Here is a 20,131-nt window from a genome sequence, read left to right on the forward strand (position 1 = left end):
CCAGCTTTCCACTGATTTCAATTCTCCTGATAATAAACGTTTAAACTCGATTGTGGTGTCATCGGCATATCGACCAATCGGACGTCAGGAGTTTAAAATTATGCGCGCCGTTCGAAAATCAAAAGGCGAAATTTAATAAAGTTGCAATGACTGCGGGAAATGGTTGTCGCGGAGTTCAAAAACCGGGAAACCAAATTCGCCTTTCGCAGGAAACCACGCGGATAGCAATTGGAACGAATAGTACTTCTCCAAACGATTTCTTTGATGTTGAGGATTAATTCACATCTTTATAATCAGCATATCTAAATATACTTTCTTAACTTTGCTAAATAGGCAGCTTAAATACGAAAACAATAAAGAAATATGACACTAATTTATACCCAAGTAAAAAAATAGTAACCAAAAAAGTAAAATTATTAGTGCTTCGTGTTTTTAAAAGTGCTTCGTGTTTTTGGCGATAGATTTAGCTTGCTTAGGCATTTTTGTATTATAGAATGTCGGATAGGCTATTCCTTAAATTCAAACTGTTGATCTTCAAAAAGACCTCGTTTAAGAAGAGGAAGTGCTTTATAAGAATTATTTAAATACGTACCAATCAATAACAAAAATGGACAATTTTCGATAAAACTTCCTGGTTATCCAAGTAAGCATTGTGATATATTTCCTGCTTTTATGAGTTAATATGGTTTAATGGGGTCGCGGTTCCTGATTTACAATGCTTCCACGACAATTTTTACAAAAATTACTCTCAAGAAACACAAAAACTTTGTCGAAAGCCTAATTTGACAAATTTTGACTTAATTGAAAATTTTGACTTTATTGTAAATTTTAACTTTATTTTGACCAATAAACTTCTTAGAAACGAGTCCCCTATATGTGCTAAAAACAACTTTATTCGTTGATTCATGGACAGACGAGGTCTTTAAATGTTGACTTTATTGACTTTCGCGGGTCCTAATAATCACACACCTTTATTAATGGGCCGTTTTACATGTGAGGTTCGGTTGCAATTATTCTGGCGCAATGTTTGCAATAACAACCAAGAAGGTAGGGCTGGTAGGCCAATTTGTTGGAAAACGTTTTTTAAACCAGCAATTCAGCATTTTTCATGGCTAGAGTAATTTTTTTGGAAATAAATACAACATCTCGCCTAAAAGTCTCGTTAAAAGCATAAGCAACTAAACCGAAATTCGAAAAAAATAGGACATTTGGGGGACCATTCACTTTTCTTGAGAAAAGATGTCAAAACCTCCTAAAAGAGGACATATGGTAGGCCTATTATAGCCAGGTATATGCTTTTAGCCGAACATAATTTGTTTCCGTGACGGTCCGGGGTCCGGTAACATTTACGACTAGGAAGGGACAGATAACTCAGGCAGTGGTCGGAAGTGTGGGACGCGTTCCAAATGTGGCCTGTTAGTAATTTTTAGGTGGCCGTGAGCCATTAATTCTTATTTCATTTTTTTTTATATAGTTTTGGGCCGCGCCATAGCCGTTTTTTCATTGTACAGTATTTAAAAATTTGTGCTTATTTTGGCTCATTGTTGCATCACAGGTCTACCAGGGCCCAAAAACTATACTTTTAGCCAAGTTTACCTATGTATATAAATGTCGTTATTTTGTTTTTTGGCAGAGACAAAAAAGGTTTGTCTATCAATTCTAAGGCAATGTTTATTAACCTTTTTTACTTCAGGGGCACATAGAGACATTGCTAAACGTGACGGCGCACCTGCTGGTTACCTTAGCAGGCGAAAAAAAATTGGGTATATTCCTCCTCATTGATTGCAATTTTTTATTATATAGGCTTCATAGTTACATATTTTGAAAGGGACTCCGACCTTATGACCAAATTTAGAACAACATCAATGTCGAAATAAAACACTGTTCGGAAGAAGATTTAGAAAAGATCTAAATCGTGGATGTCCAACCTTTAAGCAGAATGGGCCGCATTGCTACTTTAAAAATGTCGATGGGCCGCAAAACCTCTCAAATTAAAGGGGTGACGTCATAAGTTACGTCATATCGTGACATCATAAAACAACTTAACTTATAAACACCCGCTCCTCAAGAGTGAACTCATGCGCAAATATTCAATTAATCTCGACCTTATTTATTGTTCTTATTATGGCGAAGCACGTAAATTTTTGTTTTTACATGTTTGGGCTGATACATTTCCTTGAAACAGTCCGGAAAAATACACATTTAGAAATACACACATCTTGCTTAGCAATGATGGGTGCACAAAGTGTTTGATGCCTGTTGAAATGCGTCATTATAGACTCGATTATAATCTCAGAAAAAACTTAAGATTATGCCTACATCAAACACTGCGAGCTTTACACGTTTTGATGATAGACGAAACAATTGTTTTTAATAAAGGCTACTGAAAGTGACAATAAGTGATGGGCCGCACGTAAACATCAGGCGGGCCGCAGGTTGGACATCCAAATGGTCAGAATAAGACCTATATATGCAATCTTTTATCTAACCCAAACCTTAACTTTATCTCTAACTTTCCTAACCTAACCAATTGCGATGAAGTGAAGAAATAGGCTTGTCACGATTTATTCGTCGAACGCGCTGAACGGGGCAGAAAGGCAATATATTTTGTACTGATCTACTTGATCGGTACGCGTTAAACTCCTAAATTTGACCATTGGATAAAAATGAAACATATCTGACGCGTTAAGAAGCTATTAGTCGACTGAGTGCTAACGTTTCTCTCGTTGTTGCGCAGTTGAGATTGAATCAGTTTCTAAAGAGCAATACCTTAGCCCAGGGTTGTCCAGCAAGCGGTACGGGTGCCACATTTGGTGTGTGGCACGCGACCTAATGGTAATGTGACCAGCAACCTAATAAAAAATGGCACACAAGCCACCCCAAAATACTTAATTTGTTATTCAGTCAATTGTCAAAAAATACCTAATTTTTTATACAGTAAAAGTGGATTGTTTATTTACAATATAAAACAATCGCGGCAATCACGACAACTAACAATAACTTCTCGTATTACAAGACTATACTGTAGCGGAGGCTAGCATTCACATAACTTTAAAGTTTTGTGTGAAGAAACGTTAAGTCCTCTCACCGACGGACATTTAGATGCAGTGAAATGCGCACTGCTACTACACGTTTTAATCATTTGTAAACAACGCTTTTATTAGCAGAAACAATTATTTACTAAACGTTGGCACGGGAAGAAGCTGTAGGACAGGAGTGGGCAAACTGCGGCTCTTCGGCATGTTTTTTGTGGTTCTTCTTGGCGAATCGTAAAATTACAAAAAAATTGACAAGCTTACCAAGAGTTAATGAACGTTTTTCTCCTTTTCATTTCTTTATTGAGGCAAGCATTTCGTTTATGACGTAACAGTTAATTAACAGCAAGTCAACGCAATTTTATTGCTCAGACCAGCGTGGTCCAACTTTTTTTCATCGCGGGGCAAAAACAATTTTGTTTTTAACTTGCGGGCCAATGTTTTTAAATAGCGATTCTTAGGCTTATTGCTGACAAACCATACTTAGCCTATGGCATATATCAGGGGTGGGCAAATGTATTCAACAGAAGAGCCATTTGCACAAAATACAAGCACCGCAAAGAGCCTCAAAATTATTTCAATACAAAAACGGTGAATAATGCAACGTCAGCCGCAATAATAACAGAATTGTAAAATAACAAAACGGTAATAATCAACACAATAATAACGGTAATAGCAAAATAACTCGCACAATATTTATTAATATCAGTCTTTTGTTAACTAACTCTTCGGACTCTACGTCTAGTGTTACGTCATAAACGAAATGCTGGCCTAAATAAAGAAAAGAAAAAAAAAAGATAAACGTCCATAAACGGTAGGCCTACTCTTGGTAACCTTTACAATTTTTTTTGGTAATTTTACGATTCAACTAGAAGAGCCACAAAAAACATGCCGGAGAGCCGCATGCGGCTCGCGAGCCGCAGTTTGCCCACCCCTGGCATATATACTCCAACTTTATGAAATCTACACCCGCGTTCAGCTACGGTAGGTATCAAAATTTTGCAAATTTGCCACATGATTTATTGATCAATGGGACGTCTGAGGTCGATGTTCTTTTTTTGGACAAAGTTGTATTGTTATGCATCACAAATGATCATTCACAAATTTTGTTGTCATTCAAAATAACAAAGAAACAAAAATTAAAAGGAAATTGCTAACTTGAAGCAAAGCTGACTATCAGTTCGCGGGCCAAAAAATCGGAACTTGCGGGCGAACTTTGGCCCGCGGGCCTGCAGTTGGACCACACTGGCTCAGACAGCAAGCTTTAGCTCAGTTTAGGCTGCTTGAATACACTGCAAAATGAAAACGATGACATCTAATGCTAGCAAAAAACGAAAATTTTAAGATGAAAACTTGTTATATTACAATTTTGTTATTATTGCTGAACTTGTATTATTCACGGTTTTGTTAAAATAATTTTTAGGCTCTTTGGTGCTTGTATTTTCTGCAAATGGCTCTTCCATTATATACATTTGCCCACCCCTGTTATAGGATAAAATTTGGCACGCCGGCATGTTTAAGTTGGACACCCCTGCCTTAGCCCCTTTTTGCAGCCTAGGTTTCGCAAAGCGTTTTTTTGACGTCTAGACGGTTTGCGACAACAAGTGATTTTATTTCTTCTAATTAGGTGACGTTCGTCAGGCTTGCTGCGCTTAACATGTCTAGCTCGCAGTGATTCTCAAATTTGTTTTTTTCATACTACTTCTTTACAAACTCAAAGATTCTCAAATCCTTCTTAACAAAAATCCCAAAAGTAATTTGGATATCTTAATCACCTTGAAGGTGAGTTAGCTCGCGGCCCACTAAAACTGACTCTGCGGCCCACATTTTTTGGGCCGCAATGCCATATAGCATATTGCTCTAAATCAGTGTTTCTTAACCTTTTTAGCGCTCGTACCCTTTGAGCTTACATTAACTTTTCTCGTACCCCTGGTCTAGAATGGCCGACGGAAGTAAATAAAATTGTAATAATAGGAATAAAACTCAATGTATTTATAACCTACGCGCTGAATATGTTCAGTCTTGTAAGTCTATAACAATATTTACAACACACAAACAATCAGACAATTTACTAATGGCTTTTTGTTGTTGCTTTTCGTAAATTACGCGTTCTTCACAAATATGCCTAAATAGCGCATAATGTCACATTGCATGTCGTATACCCTTGCTTTGGTGCTTCGTACCACTAAGGGGGACACATACCCTTGGTTAAACACCACTGCTCTAAATAATTTTTTTTAAAGTTAAAATATTATTGTATGTAATTCAAAACTAATTTTTTTATAAAATATCAAACTGAAAGACAATTTCAAAAAGCTCACTACAGTTTTTTTTTTTAATTTTTTAAACGATTTTGAATTTAAATGATTGGACAAATTTTGACCTCACGTGTAAATTTTGACAAATTTTGGACTTTTTTTGCCAAGTAAAAAATAATCGCCCTACTTGTCGCCAATGTTAATTTGCTTGTAAAAATAACTCCTATTTAGGTAGGGTTACCATATTATTAAAGTTTGAAGTCGCGACGCTTTTAAACAGTCTACTGGTCCAGCATTTTTGTGGTCATTTAAATGAAACACAAAATACGTCATAGCGTGAGTCACAACACATGTACCTTAAAGCAGTGTTTCTTAATCACGCGAATGGTTCACCCCAGGGTGAATAAATTTTTGCAGGGGTGAACCAGCAAAAGGGATGATAATAACCTAAATCATTTTGTGCTGTTATATATAGACGAGATAGTTTTATTATATCATGAGACAAGGGTGAATGAAATCTGGAGATTTATACGGCCCGCCAAGGCAATTCATCCGGCTGCCGCCTCTGTGACAAACTAGACACAAGTCAATTTCCTATACTTTTTGACTATTTTAACTACGTTAGTTCAAAAAAATTCGCGCGAATGATTTTCTACATTCCCTTTGTTTACTTTAGATGTTGTCTGTTGAACTATATTGGACAGATAGGTTTTATTTATTTTGGGCTATGTAATCAATTTTTCCAGTTTTTTAAAGGTTTTAGTGGAGGTTGATATAGCTAATGTTGGTTACATTGTTACTGTAATAAATTAACATTAAATTTGTATTTCGCCATTAAAGTGTTTCCAAAAAACTTATTTAAACTAAACAATTTCCGAACCTCAATCTCTAGCTTTATTCTAATACCTACTCATAAACATATTCGCCATAACCTAAACCAAGACCAAGAAAAATCCCCTAGACCTAGACCAATGCTACATTAAACCCCACTCATATCCCTGTGCAATGTGCATAACCTACTCAAAATCTTAATTTTAAGAACCAAACGTAATTGGTTTAAAACGCCTTTTTATTAAGCGATCATAAAAATTGTCATGCTAAATATACTTAAATAATACTTTTTACTCCATTATTTTGGTAGAGTTTTTAGCCATTAATGATGAAGGTGCCCTTGGTTGTTTTTATTGCTGTGATCGTAAATGTCACTCTTGGAGACCTGAGCTGCTCACGTAACGAATGGTTGTGCAAAGAAAAGGGAAAATGCTTTCCCCTTAGAAAAATTTGTGACGGACAGAACCACTGCAACAACATTGACGAGTCGAACTGTACAACATGCCCAGACAATCGCCCCTGGAAGTGTAAAACTGGAAGCAAATGTATTCCTAAATACGAGGTTTGTAACGGATGGAAGAACTGCTACGACAACAGTGACGAGTCGAGCTGTAAAAATTGCCCAGATAATCGCCCCTGGAAGTGTAAAACTGGCAGCAAATGTATTCCTCAAAAGTCAGTTTGCAACGGATTGACGAATTGTATTTTTTCGGATAATAGCGATGAATCGAACTGCAAAACCTGCCAAGGTAACGCGTGGTTGTGTAGCGATAAAACTAAGTGCGTTGCTAAACATCAAATTTGTGACGGATGGAAAACCTGTAAGGACGGAAGTGACGAGAAGAATTGTACAACTTGCCAAACTGGCGCGTGGTTGTGTAGAGATGGAAGTCAGTGTATTCGTAAAAGTAGTGTTTGTACCGGGCATAAGACCTGCTACGACAACAGCGATGAGTCCAACTGCACAACTTGTCCCAAAGATCGGCCTTGGAAGTGTAAAACTGGAAGTAAGTGCATTCTTCAAAGCAGTGTTTGCAACGGGAATAAGGACTGTTGTGACAACAGCGACGAGTGGAATTGCATCACAACATGCCCCGACCACCGGCCTTGGAAATGTAACGATGGAAGCAAATGTATTCGTCAAAGCAGCGTTTGTAGTGGGCGGTGGAGCTGTGATGATAATAGCGACGAGTGGAATTGTAACACCTGCCCAGCTGATCGTCCTTGGAAGTGTACAACTGGAACTCAATGTATAGATCCAAGCTATGTTTGCGACGGATGGACCGACTGCTTTGACGGAAGCGACGAGATGTTTTGTGAAACAACATGTTCAAACGGTATGTGGTTATGTAAGGATAGAAGTCAATGTATTTCTCAAAGTTATGTTTGCGACGGAATAAGGGATTGCCACTTGGACAACAGCGATGAGTCGTACTGTACAACACAATGTTCAGATAGTGAATGGTTGTGCAAAGATCAAACTAAATGCATTTCCAAAAATAAAGTTTGTGACGGGTGGAAGGATTGTATTGAGGACAATAGCGACGAGTTAAACTGTACTACTTGCAATGTCGATGCCGTTATGTGCGGTTGCTTGCACAATCAAAGTTCGTGTCAGCTAATTAAAAAGTGTATACCTACTTCCTTTTTATCAAATGGCGAAACTGATTGCGAGGGAGGATTTGATGAACCTTGTGCAAACTTGAAAATAGAAGGTTACCTGGCATTCCGTTGTCCGAACGAGGTTCAAAAAGACATTTTCCTGTCACATCGAAATGGCTACAACTGCGATAAAGCACTTGGACCTTGTGAACATGAAAAGGACAGACAATGTGAGACGGGATATTTGATTTGCGGACGCCCTTTGGAGGACTTTTACCGATGCGATAGCGGATCTTATGCACATATTTCACACCGATGTTCCGCCCTTGGTTGTAAAGGCCGAACAATTGGCTTTGGATTTAAATGTCCAGCGACGTTAAGTCAGGTCTCCCAAAATGCTGAAAGCTGCATCTTACCACAACACAATCTTTACGACAATATTATTCAATGTGGCGACAAATCTGACTTGTGTTTTGTTAACGGTTTGCTAACTTGCTTCTTATGTTTGGACAAACAGCTTCTCATACATCAACAACAAGTTTGCGATGGAGTGCCAGACTGCTTCGACCTTTCAGATGAATGTTTATGTGACGATCAAACTGTTTGCAAAACTATTTTCGGTGACGCAAGAGAGAAATGTTCTCCCAATCAAATGCACTGCTTTAATGAAACAGACTGTGTTGATATTCAAAAGGTTTTATGCAATCCTAGCAGCAAGTGTGTTTCCAATATTTCGTGCAGCAAATTACAAACACAAGGCGCACAATATGAATACATTACATGCAAAGGTCCTTCAGGAGAACATATAAGGGCTGTTAAGTGCGACGGAAGACCCGAGTGTGCAGATTTTTCCGATGAATGTAATCTTAATCCACTATTGCAAGTTTGCGACAATCGACCACGTTTTTGTAATGATGAGTGTTCTTGGAAAGCAGCCCAAAGTGGCCAACCAGGGGTTGTATGCAGAGGTTTATTAGACCCCAGCACTGGCGAGTCAAGATGCAATGAAACTAGAAATAACCTTTGTCCAAAACGATATAATTGTCGCAACAACAAAGTATATACAAGTATTGATGTGAATCAGGTCTGTGACGGCATAATTCACTGCGAAGACGGATCAGATGAATTGCAATCACGCTGCAACAAGAAGAGGGTATATTGCCGTAACAAACGACCATTATCAGTCGATATCGACTTGGTTGAAGATGGATTTAAACAATGTACTGACGGAAGCGACGAGTGTCCAGTTGTAAGCAAATACAACACGGTATTTTCTAATGTTAAGGAAATGATCGCAAATCATTTCTACAGGGCCATGTTTTGGATTATGGGATTTTTAGCTGGTGTTGGTAACTTGTTAGTGTTTCTTAGCACCCTAAAGAAAATCGTTAATGAAAAAAAAGATAATGTAATTAAAAGAATGAATAATTTGTTCATACTAAATCTTTCACTTTCAGATTTTTTAATGGGTGTTTATTTAGTTGGTATAGCCGCCAAGGGCGCACAACTGTCAGGTGATTATTGTTCAAATGATGCCGCTTGGCGAACGAGTAGAACTTGTAATATTTTGGGTTTTATTGCGTTGTTTGCTTCTGAATCTAGTGCTTTGATAATGGCCACGATGACGGCATTTAGACTATATACTGTATGTAATCCGTTTGCCACCATGAGCCTGAAACTAAAGTGGGTTTACCAGTCTTGCATAAGCATATTGCTCGTTAGTGCTTTACTAGCTGCTATTCCCTTGATTGAGAATACCTCCGGATATTTCGTTTCCCATGTTTGGTATTCATCGAGATTTTTTAAAACTGATAGAGTACAGCGAATGAAACTCGAACTGCTTGCAAAACGAATATATTTAAAAAATGTTTCCGATTTTTCGTGGTATGACATCAAACAGATAGTAACCTCAACATTTTCACAATATCGCTTAAGGGGTGAATTTGGTTACTATGGGGAAACAAGCGTTTGCATCCCCAGGTTATTCGAGTCAGTAAATGAGGCTTCTTGGCAATATTCAACATCAATCATTTCCATGAACTTTTTGTTATTTATATTCATGTTTGTATCGTATGTTATCATCTACTTTAAAAGCAATAAAATGTCCAAAGCCAGAAAACAACAAGTTAACACAAAAATGCAAAGACGTATTTCTCGTTTGCTTTTTACCGACTTCTGTTGTTGGATTCCATGTTGTGTTTGCGGCTTCTTGGCTGTAGCTGGTGTTCCACTTTCCAAAGATGTTTACATTGTTAGTGCTGGAATTTTGCTTCCTATTAACAGTGCAATGAACCCCTTGCTTTATTCTGAACTTTTTGACAATATGTATTTAAGCTGTAAAAAACGCATTAGAAATATTTTCAAAAAGCGTAAGAAGGCCATTTCAATGAGAGTAACTAAAGTTGGTTCAATGTTGTACAACTTGTGACTGCATTGGTTAAAAATATCGCTAATTGAAACCTTAAAGATTTATCTACTGATGTGAATGTGCAGTGTGTACAAAATAAATATAAATGTTGGTTTATAGCTTTTTTCTAATTTTTATACGGCTTATAGTCAGAAGTAGTACCACTCTATCATACCTTTCAGGACAACAAATTAGACAAATTAGCCGGAATACGGGATAGTTGGTTATGGAAGGGACAGGGCTTTATTAATCACGTGAACTCATGATGCCATTCAGTGAAATGACGAATATTTTGCATACTTGCTTTACATACGAACATTTTGCTAAATTTGCTTTACAATCTTTAAACAACAAACAAAATACCATTTAGGTATAAAGCAAAAAATAAAGTTATATAATTTTATCGTTTTGTGTTTATTAAGATATTTTAGATAGAAAAGTTGGCAATTTCTAGTTGTCATTTACCCTCATTAAAACAGCAATTGGTGTTGTGTAGACAGAAAATGTTTGGCACAACGAGAAAAAATTCTAATAATTTTTTTAAGGTTGGGTCTGTAAAATTTCAGAAGTCACACTTTAGCGAAATAAAAACGCTTAAATTGTGCCCAAGTAGGGACAAAACTGTGAAACGTCCCTAGCCACAACACTTTGGTTTTACTGATAAATCGTAAGTTCAGTCCTTAATACCCGCTTTTCTCCTTCGTAACCACGTTTCCTCCTTTCGTAACCACGTTTTCAAAAAACTCCAAAGGTTTATCTTTTAATTGGAATGCTTAGTATTTAAGTGCCGAAGTAGTATTGAAGGCTCCATTGCATCATTTGTTAACTTTCTGTTGCAAATTGGGCAGAGGGGACTCAGTGCTTCTGAATCACAAGTTAAAATAAATCCGTAAGTACAACTGATTATATTGGCGATGGAAAGAAAATTTTCTATTTTGAGTTGACGAGCCCTTCGTAGGTTAAAATAAAAATGGCCCTAATTATTACCTATTCCTACTCTTTGCTTGTCAAAACAAGGATATTTAAAGCAATGCTTTAGATCAGTGCTTCATTAAGTTTTTAGTTTTGTTCACCATCAGGAACTATCTCCAGATTTCATTTACCCTTGGCACATGATATGATAAAACTCGCGTCTATATATAACAGCACAAAATGACTTGGGTTGTTTCGATTTTGTTAAGAGGAACTCAAGCTAAGTTTTACCATTGCAAATCTACAATTTCTCGAGTCCAGAGATATGAAGCTAAAAAAGAACAAAACACAGTAACCAAATTTTTGTACTTACACTCAGTGCAAACCAACTTCACCATTACAATAAGCAAAAAAAACAACAGTTCAGTAGCCAATTTACTGCAGAAAATTGTTTACTAGTGACTATAGGATGCTCCTGAACTTTCGTTCACCCTTATTCACCCCTCTTGGTTGGTTTACCACCTGCAAAAATTTTATTCACTCTCGGGTGAACCATTCACATTAAGAAACACTGCTTTAAATCCCCGTTTGGCTACACGATTTATTCCCATGCAGCCCGCTGTCAAAAATAATTATCGGGGGTATGCCAAAATTGGCGGAAAACTACTATAAGTTCGCAGTACGAAGGTTGCCTTTTTATAGCATTTTGCGAAAAGCACTTTGATGTAACGACACTTATGTGCGTTCAGCGCCCCACAAATGAGAAAAATTAAAGACCCAAAACGCCCCCTTGTATCTCGCCAACGCCTACAAGGGGGCGGTACCGCCCACGTTGGGAACCTCTAATTTTAGAATAAAAAAATGCATTTTTGGATGTTGTGAACGATGCTAGTCAGTATTCCCTCTAAAAACATTTTCTACTGAGCAAAGTTTTTTGTAATGCCCAAGAATATTTTAAGGCTGAGTTGGCAGGGACCCGCAGAATCAATGTTTTTGTATGGGGGCAAGTGGTGAAACTTTTAGAGATGCGTGACGTCACGAAACAAATATTCTCAAGAAACTTGTATGTGTAACTGCAAACGGGTTAAAATACGTTCAAGGATATGGCAACACAGCGGTTTTGCCAATTTGTGTGGGCGATTGACCCCACAGCTGTATCTGCACAGAAATCACGTAAAATTTGCGTGTGTGTTAAAAATATACGTCCTCAAAAATGCATTTCGGCTTTATGATCCTGAAATATTGTCAAACACTCTACAGCTGTGTTCGGCACTGTTCTAAACTCTCTTTTTTCTTTAACCATGATTTTTCCAGTAGACATTTAATTCTACGTGAGATAAACGAGTTTATGTGTTCCAACCAAAATTCTTACTTGAACGTGACTTTTTTTGCAGAGACCAATTAAAGCAAGTATAAATCCCAAATATGCCAGCCGTTGCAATATACGAGTAAATCTAAACATGGTTAACATGTACAATTGTACATAGGCTATTGATTCCAGTCTGTTTGTTTACTTGATCAGTAGATTTACTGTAAGGCGGTTTTCCGAACAAAAGGCTTAAATCGCATTCCAATCTAACGTCATGGTAGCCGACCTAGGGCATAATTTAAAGACAGTCGATTATAACATATCGATTAAGTTGATGGTTACATGAAGCAGTTTTTGTCACGAATCTCCAATTACAGCGCGGTTTGGCACTTAAGCCCTAGCCACAGCCTCATAAGAATACATCTTTTCGACATTACGTAATTTCCGGCATAAAGCAGTGCTGCGGTCAAACAGACACTGGAACTTCGTCTGCTTACAACAAACAGTCAAGTTGATATCGATATGACGCCCTAACATTGCCCCTGTACTTGATGACCAACAAGTGTGTTAAAGTGATCTGTTTCAACTTGTCGTTTTTAATCGGCCAACAAAGCGAGTTGTGAACAATTAAGCAAATATGTGATCTTCCCCATTGCTTTCCTAATAATTTTATAGATTTAAAGCCTAATTTAGAATGTTGGCTAAGTCGGGAGTTATTTACAATACATGGTAATGGGACCAGCAAGAAGTAAAAAACAAATCACTAGATAACATGATACATTTCTTCACTCTATTATGGAAAATAATCTTTGTTGATAGAGCTATTGGTTTAATTCTCAATCTAAAATCTATTTGGTACTGTAATGTTTAAAAATTGAATCAGACATGGTGCGCCGTATAAGCAAAAGAGCGTCTTAGTTGCCTATTGCCATTTCTAATGGATTTAAAACAGGCAATCCAACAGCATGGGGTGATTTGATATTAAAAACAGAACTTGGTTAGCCACTGGAACCTCAATGCCTAATGCATCAAGGGCCAATATGGTTGTCTTCAGAGCCCTGGAAAGCGGCAATCCAATGGAACAATTAGAAGGCGAGCGAAGGCAATTAAAGCTTGTCAGTGCACTGCAAACCAAAATCAACAGACCACAAGGTAAACGCTTGACGTATAGCTTTATTGCGACCGGCAGGATTTGTACAAGCGAGCGAGAGAGGTCGACTGAATGAGTGAACGGCTGGACACGCGGCATATGTCAACACATCGCAACCTGGTCAAAGCGGTGGGGCAATGCACAGACGCAGGGCTATGCTAGGCAAAATACACTAGCAATTGGCTTAAGGACTGAGGTGGTTGTAATGCAAACATCGAGGTTAAACCGCTGTAAACACATCTGATCGGCACACAGTACGATTTACTGCCCAGAAAGCGGTTTTAAGAACTTTTTGGTGTGCATCGCCGTAATCTTTAAACGGTAATTAATATCGGTTAAAACACAACCACCTATAGCCTGGACTGCGCGATCTAGAATGAGTCACATTCGAGTATGAAGGTGATTTTGGGTGAAACTGTGTGTAATCGGTATACAAATAACGGGCTGATATAAATAAGATGTAACTATACTGGAACCCAAACCGTTTAGTTGTGACGGGTACAAAAAACGTTTCAAACTGTGCCGCAACCCAGATACGTTACATACAGAGGTCGCCCGCGTCGACACCAAGACAGCTCTTTTTCAACTAAAAATAAGTACACTGAAAACAATACGCGCATCATACTTTTAAATAGCGAAAGGGAAAGCCCCCGATTAACAAGCAAGCCACAACGCAGGTAAATTAATTAAATGCAACAGCGCATAGCAAGGCGCGGCGCTTTCTATTACAGAATTTCGAAACAAGTTATGCATTATACATGAGCAGAATACACTTTAGGCGAATAGGGCCGATGCGAATATCGGGCACGCATGATACCGGTCTCAACTTTGATCATGCACTAAGCACCACGACAAACGGTACCAACTCACACACGGCAGTTTGTGACAATGCAAAAGGCCAAGCTGTGCAATTCATTGTTAACGGGTATTTTCTGCCAAAGGATTTTGAAATTTTAAGGCGTGCGGATAACTTCGGGAAATTCTAGATCGAATACAGCGCTGTAAAAGGGAAGAGAAAAAGCGACGACAAAGAAAATAGTAAGGAAAACACGTTACAGCTATGTACAGTAGCATGAAAAAGGTTCCGAAAATGGGATTTAAATACGACGGATGGGCGAGTTACGATAATTGAACGCTGTCGGTGACATTCCCAACACCACACTTGCACCGAACAAAGCGTTTGATAACGACAGTAGAGAACAGTAGTAATGCGCTTTTGCAACGCGGCTGGAGCTATGTTTGTAGTATGAATAAATTCGTTCGCTTCATATCGGTAATCAATATTCGAATTCAAGTAGGATTGTCCCTCGGTTTAACACGGGCTTAATTAAGGGGCTGTTTAATATTAAAGCTGTATGAAGCAAACAGGACACAAGAAAAACAGAAACACTACCAGTTACGCTTTAATTCCCTTTAAATGCTAATTACCCATATTCAAAAGCAACCTGTGCCTAATCTTACAAGTGACATACCCATTTTCAGGAATACTGACACTTAAAAATCGAAACTTAGCGGTCAAGCCAAATGCAAATGCGCTGTTTTCAAAATTTTGCTGACAAAAAAATAGTCGCCTTTAACTGAAATTCCTTTATATACCGATTTTTCACAAACAACATGTCGGTACAGAAGTGTAATTAAGTTACAAGTTAGGACAAGCCGGGTAAGTTTGTTTTCTTTCGGCGTTTAGAAGTCGATGCGTTGAGAGCACTCAGTCGCGTTTGTTTACGTTTGCGATCGTGTAGGCCTGGACAGAAGACATCACATCTCCGGTAATGCTGTGCGTTTGACCGACAGTAGAGCATTCGCGGGCGCATATGATTCACCGTGGCGAGGTGTGCGAGAATTAACAGGGGGGACCGGACGCAAGGGCAGCGTTTATGAGCAGAAAGCTTTTTACGCGCACTTTAACAACGCGTCCGAGCAATAACGGGAGAAAACCTTCGATTCGGGAAAACACAATGCAAGATGACGGACACAAGGCACACGGGTTCTAGGGCGATTTTACATCTTTTGCAACGCTATAATTGGAGTAGAAAAGCGATACAGCTATCATGGATAGTACACCCACTGTTCGGGCGAGCTGCTACAAGTTACGCCCGCCCTGTAAAAAATAGGGCAAACTTAGGTTTTAACAAGCATTGACACGTTGGAGGGGGAAGGGCGTAAGCCAGTGGTTCCCAACCTTGAGGTGGTTAAGAGGGTCGCCGTGTACTATTTGTAAACAAAAAAAAAAAACAAAAAAAATTGACGAGTAAACAACACAACAGCAGTGGAAAGGAGTAAACCAATACGCCAGTCCAAAAATTATACTTTTAAGTAAATGAATACGCCTGTTTACAAATTAAGCTTATGAGTCTACGAATACACCTGTCCTAAAATTATTACTTCAGTGAACCAGTCGTGTTTTAACGTCACCTTTACTCTTAAAAAAGAAACCAGTTAAAGAAGAAAATTGGGGTAGCGCAGGATTTTGAGAACTGGAAAGGGGGCGCGACAACAAAAGGTTGGACCACTGGCGTAAGCGACGGTTAAGTGCGACTTGGATGTGCAAATTTGCCGCACAGAAGCGGCCCAGCGTCGTTCGCACATGTTCGCCATTATCACGCAAGTCAACAACGACAACAAGGCGATTACGTCATTAGAGCGCATGCAAGACCTCGCGAATCAGCACGACCTGCGCGCGCACAGGAAGCCTCGTCGTCGGCGCAGGCGTACACGCACACACGAGCACAGGAAAATGACGTCACGGCGTCGCATACACAACAACGAGCAAGCGGCCGGTCGAAACGTTTGTTTACGCCGGCCAATAAACACTGCGACGCGAGAAGTGACACGAGACTTTTTCCGAGTCGAAGAGGCACTTCTCGAGCGCTGATGAACGTTCTTTTATCGAAGTGCTCTTCAATTATTTATGTGCCCTTGGTTCGCATGGGTCGCCCAGCATCGGTGGCCGTCGTTTTGCCCTCATGAAACGCGACAGTTTTTGTGTTTTATCGCCAGTAGGCTACTTTACATGACCACTTTAAAGGCAATCGATTCTGTTTTGGTTATTGTGACCTTACGATGCTTTTCAAAGGAAAACTGCAACTTTACCTACTTAATATAATGGGGTGCTTTCTTTAACGCCCTGCAAAGTGGCCAGTAAGGCCTTTCGGCAAACGCGCTCGCACAAAGGCCCGACGCTGAGCTTTATAATTGGCGTATTAATCCAGGCAATTCGGCAATTGCTTCCGCAATGCCGAACGCTCTGCAAGGCAGCGCAGTAAAGGCGGGTAACCTGCAGGTGAAGCCGTCTTTCACGCTGTTGGCCACGTGGAATTCCTTCGATTAAGCTGCCCCAGTCAACGCAGTCACCCTAAGCTTTGTTAATGACTGCTTTAGGTGTAAACATCAGATCGCGCTGCTGTGCAGCAAAATGCCGACAACGCTATCAGTAAAAACCCCATCGCTGCCGTTACACAAACGTTATGTGTTGTGCGTGATTAAACAAATGTCTTGTACTAAATAATAAAGGTGGTCAACGCAAATCTTGCCCTAGTGATTATAGGTAGAAATATACACATACCTGTGATGTCAGCCACATACAAATTTAAAAATTACCTACAACAGGTATATACACAGTTATGTACAAAACGTGGATTGACTTCCCCTCACAATGGTCTTGTTTAAACTAAATAAATTAGAAAACCATTCATTCCTTATTTGCCAAGGAATAATACATATGATTTGCTGGGGCCATTTTGTGCAATAAAGATATCAATATATACAGATGTTTACAGTCTTTTGCACATACTAAAAGTAAAAATACATACAGTTATAATTAGTAATAAACATGGAATTCGAAATGCTATGTATAAAGTCTCTTAACTGTGGGCATAAACATGTACAAAACAAGAGTTTTGAGTTAAGTGATACAAGTGCCAGCACTTGGTGTCACAATACCCTTTTCAACAAAATGAAGCCCGACACCCAACACTACACTGGATTGTTAAAGTCCACTGATATTTGGCAGCTAAAACAGAGATTGATTTTGCTGTGGAAAAGCGTTTGGTTGACCAACAGGCTGTCCAAATGGATTGCTTGCTGTTCCAAATGCAGGTTGCGTTGAAGCAGCAACTGGCATTCCAAAACCCATTTGGGGTTGATTCATAGGTGCCATGATAGTTGATTGAGCTACAGGCATTTGTTGCTGAAAACCTGGCTGCAATCCTCCCTTGATTTCATTGAGGCTTTTCGACGGCCCTTTCTGATTGAAAGGGTTTCGGTTTGCTCCCAACATTCCAGTTGAGCCTGTGCTTAAAGTCTGATATGGATTTACAACTTTGGGCTTTGTCACCAGATTGTCCATGTTGACTAGGGCTGCATTTTCTCCCAAAAATGCATCTGCTTTTTGGGTGCCAGCATTCATATCTTTAAGCTGGTTGTCATTTAGGTCGGTGCTATGTGCTGGTGAAGCTAAATTGCCATTGCCGTTAGATTGAACTGGTACCATTACGTTGGCACCACCCAAGAGGTCATCCATTAGTGGTTGATGTTGAGGAGCTACAGGACTGGCTGAAGATATGTGAAGGGAATCAAAGTCGTTCATGGGATCGTACAAGGTATTGCTGTTGACAGCAGGGCTGCTGTTGGCAGAAAAACCAAATGCATTATCTTGACCAAAAGGGGTACTTTGGGGAGCGGGCTGAGCATCCCACGCTCCAGCATTCGGAGCTTGGCTAGTTACAGGTTGTGCATTGTTCCAAGGGTCTGGCTGTGGGGCAGGTTTAGATTGAGAAGAAGACGGACCCCATGGATCTAAAGGTTTGCCGATGGTCTTTTGTGGTGGAGGCAATACCACAGCAGCCTGCTTTGGTGGATTCCAAGGTGCAGCGGCCGGAGCTTGTGCTTGTGGAGCAGCAACAATGCCAGAGTTGGATGAAGGCACTCCCCATGCATCTGATCCAAAGCCGTTAGACTGTGTCATTTGGCTGTCAGGAGCTGAAAATGGATCAAAAGCATTTTGAGGTGCTGTGGCAGAGTTTTGAGTAGGACCACCCCACGGATCTGCAGCAGCAGTGCGAGTCGGAGAGACTTTCTCCACAACTTTCGCCCCTATCGTAGCACTCTCCTTCAGAGCCATTTCCAGTTTGACCCTGTCACGGTCTTGAGCCTTTTCGTTTTCCGAAGCTTCCTCACGACTCAAGGCTAAAGCAACCTTTAAAAAGTGCAAATCGCATATTATGGCAAATTAAATGTTGATGAAAATATGGTCTTGCCCTTTTAAGTAAACATCAATAAAGATTTTAAATGAAAGCAAATATTATTTAAACTGTTCCTTAATTAAAAGTCAGTCATTTTATTTTATGTGTATATTGAACACAGTCTGAAAAATATTTGTATATTATAGATAGGGATGTCCAATAATACTAGATCATAGCTGATTCCTGACAAAAAGTGTTTGTATCAGTACTGGTCCAATACCATATTATATCGGTGTCAAAACGATACCAAAGAATATAGCAATTTCAGTCATGATGTGTGATCCATTGCAGAGATCACTATGAACTAAACGTTTTAATGCTTAAGCAACTGGTGGTCTGATAATCTGGAAAAAATGCCCCCTAGGTTTTGATTACAGCTATATTGATGACATCATTCTATATTGATGACATCATTCTTTCATTTGGAATTGAATTGTATGGTTTTATGAGTTTGCAGTTTTTGTATAAAATGTTAAACTGAAACACTTTCGAAAGTAAATAATCTAGGGCATACAACACAATGTAAAGAAAGATTGAACTTGCTTTCATATCAGTTAATCCTAAGACTGTTTATAAACAGTCTTAAGATTATAAACTGGTAAGACAGAAATTTTAAAGTTTATCAGTTAACAATAGTCTCTATAGTAAAAAAAAAAGAAAATCAAAAAAACAATAAGTGAGGTAAAACAGTTTTTAAAATACATACTGAATATATATATACTTACAAAAAACGTTGATTTTAGTTGCGTTTTTATATTTACACTAGGAAACAACTCTCACATAATAAACTAAATTAGCATGTAAGTAACTCTTACAGACTACACCAGTGAACAGCTGTACGTAATCGTGAGCAATGGTGAAAAGATCAAATTAGTGGGGTTTTGAACATTGCCAAGAAGTGCTTAATCATTGGCCCAATGGCTCATGACAGCACAAAAAAATCCAGTTAGTTAAAGACAGTGCATGACTATTTTGAGATGAACGTTTTCATAATTGGATCTTACATTTTTATGATTTGGTGCTTTTTGTGGAATATAATACATATATTATATACTGGTTTACAATCCCTCGCACATTTTTTGGTTCATTCATTGTTTCAAACTATTCATACCTGTAATTGTAAGTCAGCTTCACCAGATGATGAGGGCAAGGCATCTTTAAATTCAGATGGAATTGCAGCACTAGAGCTTGAATAATCATCCATTGTTGGATATTTGCCAAACTGGTTTTGCTTGTTTTTCTTTTTGTCTGCGCCTTTGCTTGACCGATTTTTGCGGAGCTTATACTCCATGTAGCGCAGTTCCCTGCTAAGACCATCTCTAAATTCTTTCGACATGTTAGACACAGTATAAAGTGTACAACAACAATTAAGAAAAAAACTAAA

The 20,131-nt window shown here is 38.9% G+C and overlaps 1 protein-coding gene across 1 annotated transcript; it reads right to left on the bottom strand.

The window, feature by feature from the left end:
- Positions 1-15,037: 15,037 nt before the first annotated feature.
- Positions 15,038-20,131, bottom strand: LOC146140859 (epsin-2-like). Its single transcript, XM_083392134.1, has 2 exons — positions 19,859-20,131; positions 15,038-18,701 (listed from the first exon to the last, which is right to left on the bottom strand). The coding sequence occupies exons 1-2, from the start codon at positions 20,081-20,083 to the stop codon at positions 17,517-17,519; spliced, it is 1,410 nt and encodes a 469-aa protein (XP_083248260.1). The 5' UTR covers positions 20,084-20,131; the 3' UTR covers positions 15,038-17,516.

Source organism: Ascidiella aspersa, chromosome 6 (genome assembly GCF_963924565.1).
Source record: "Ascidiella aspersa chromosome 6, kaAscAspe10.2, whole genome shotgun sequence".
Classification (NCBI taxonomy): domain Eukaryota; kingdom Metazoa; phylum Chordata; class Ascidiacea; order Phlebobranchia; family Ascidiidae; genus Ascidiella; species Ascidiella aspersa.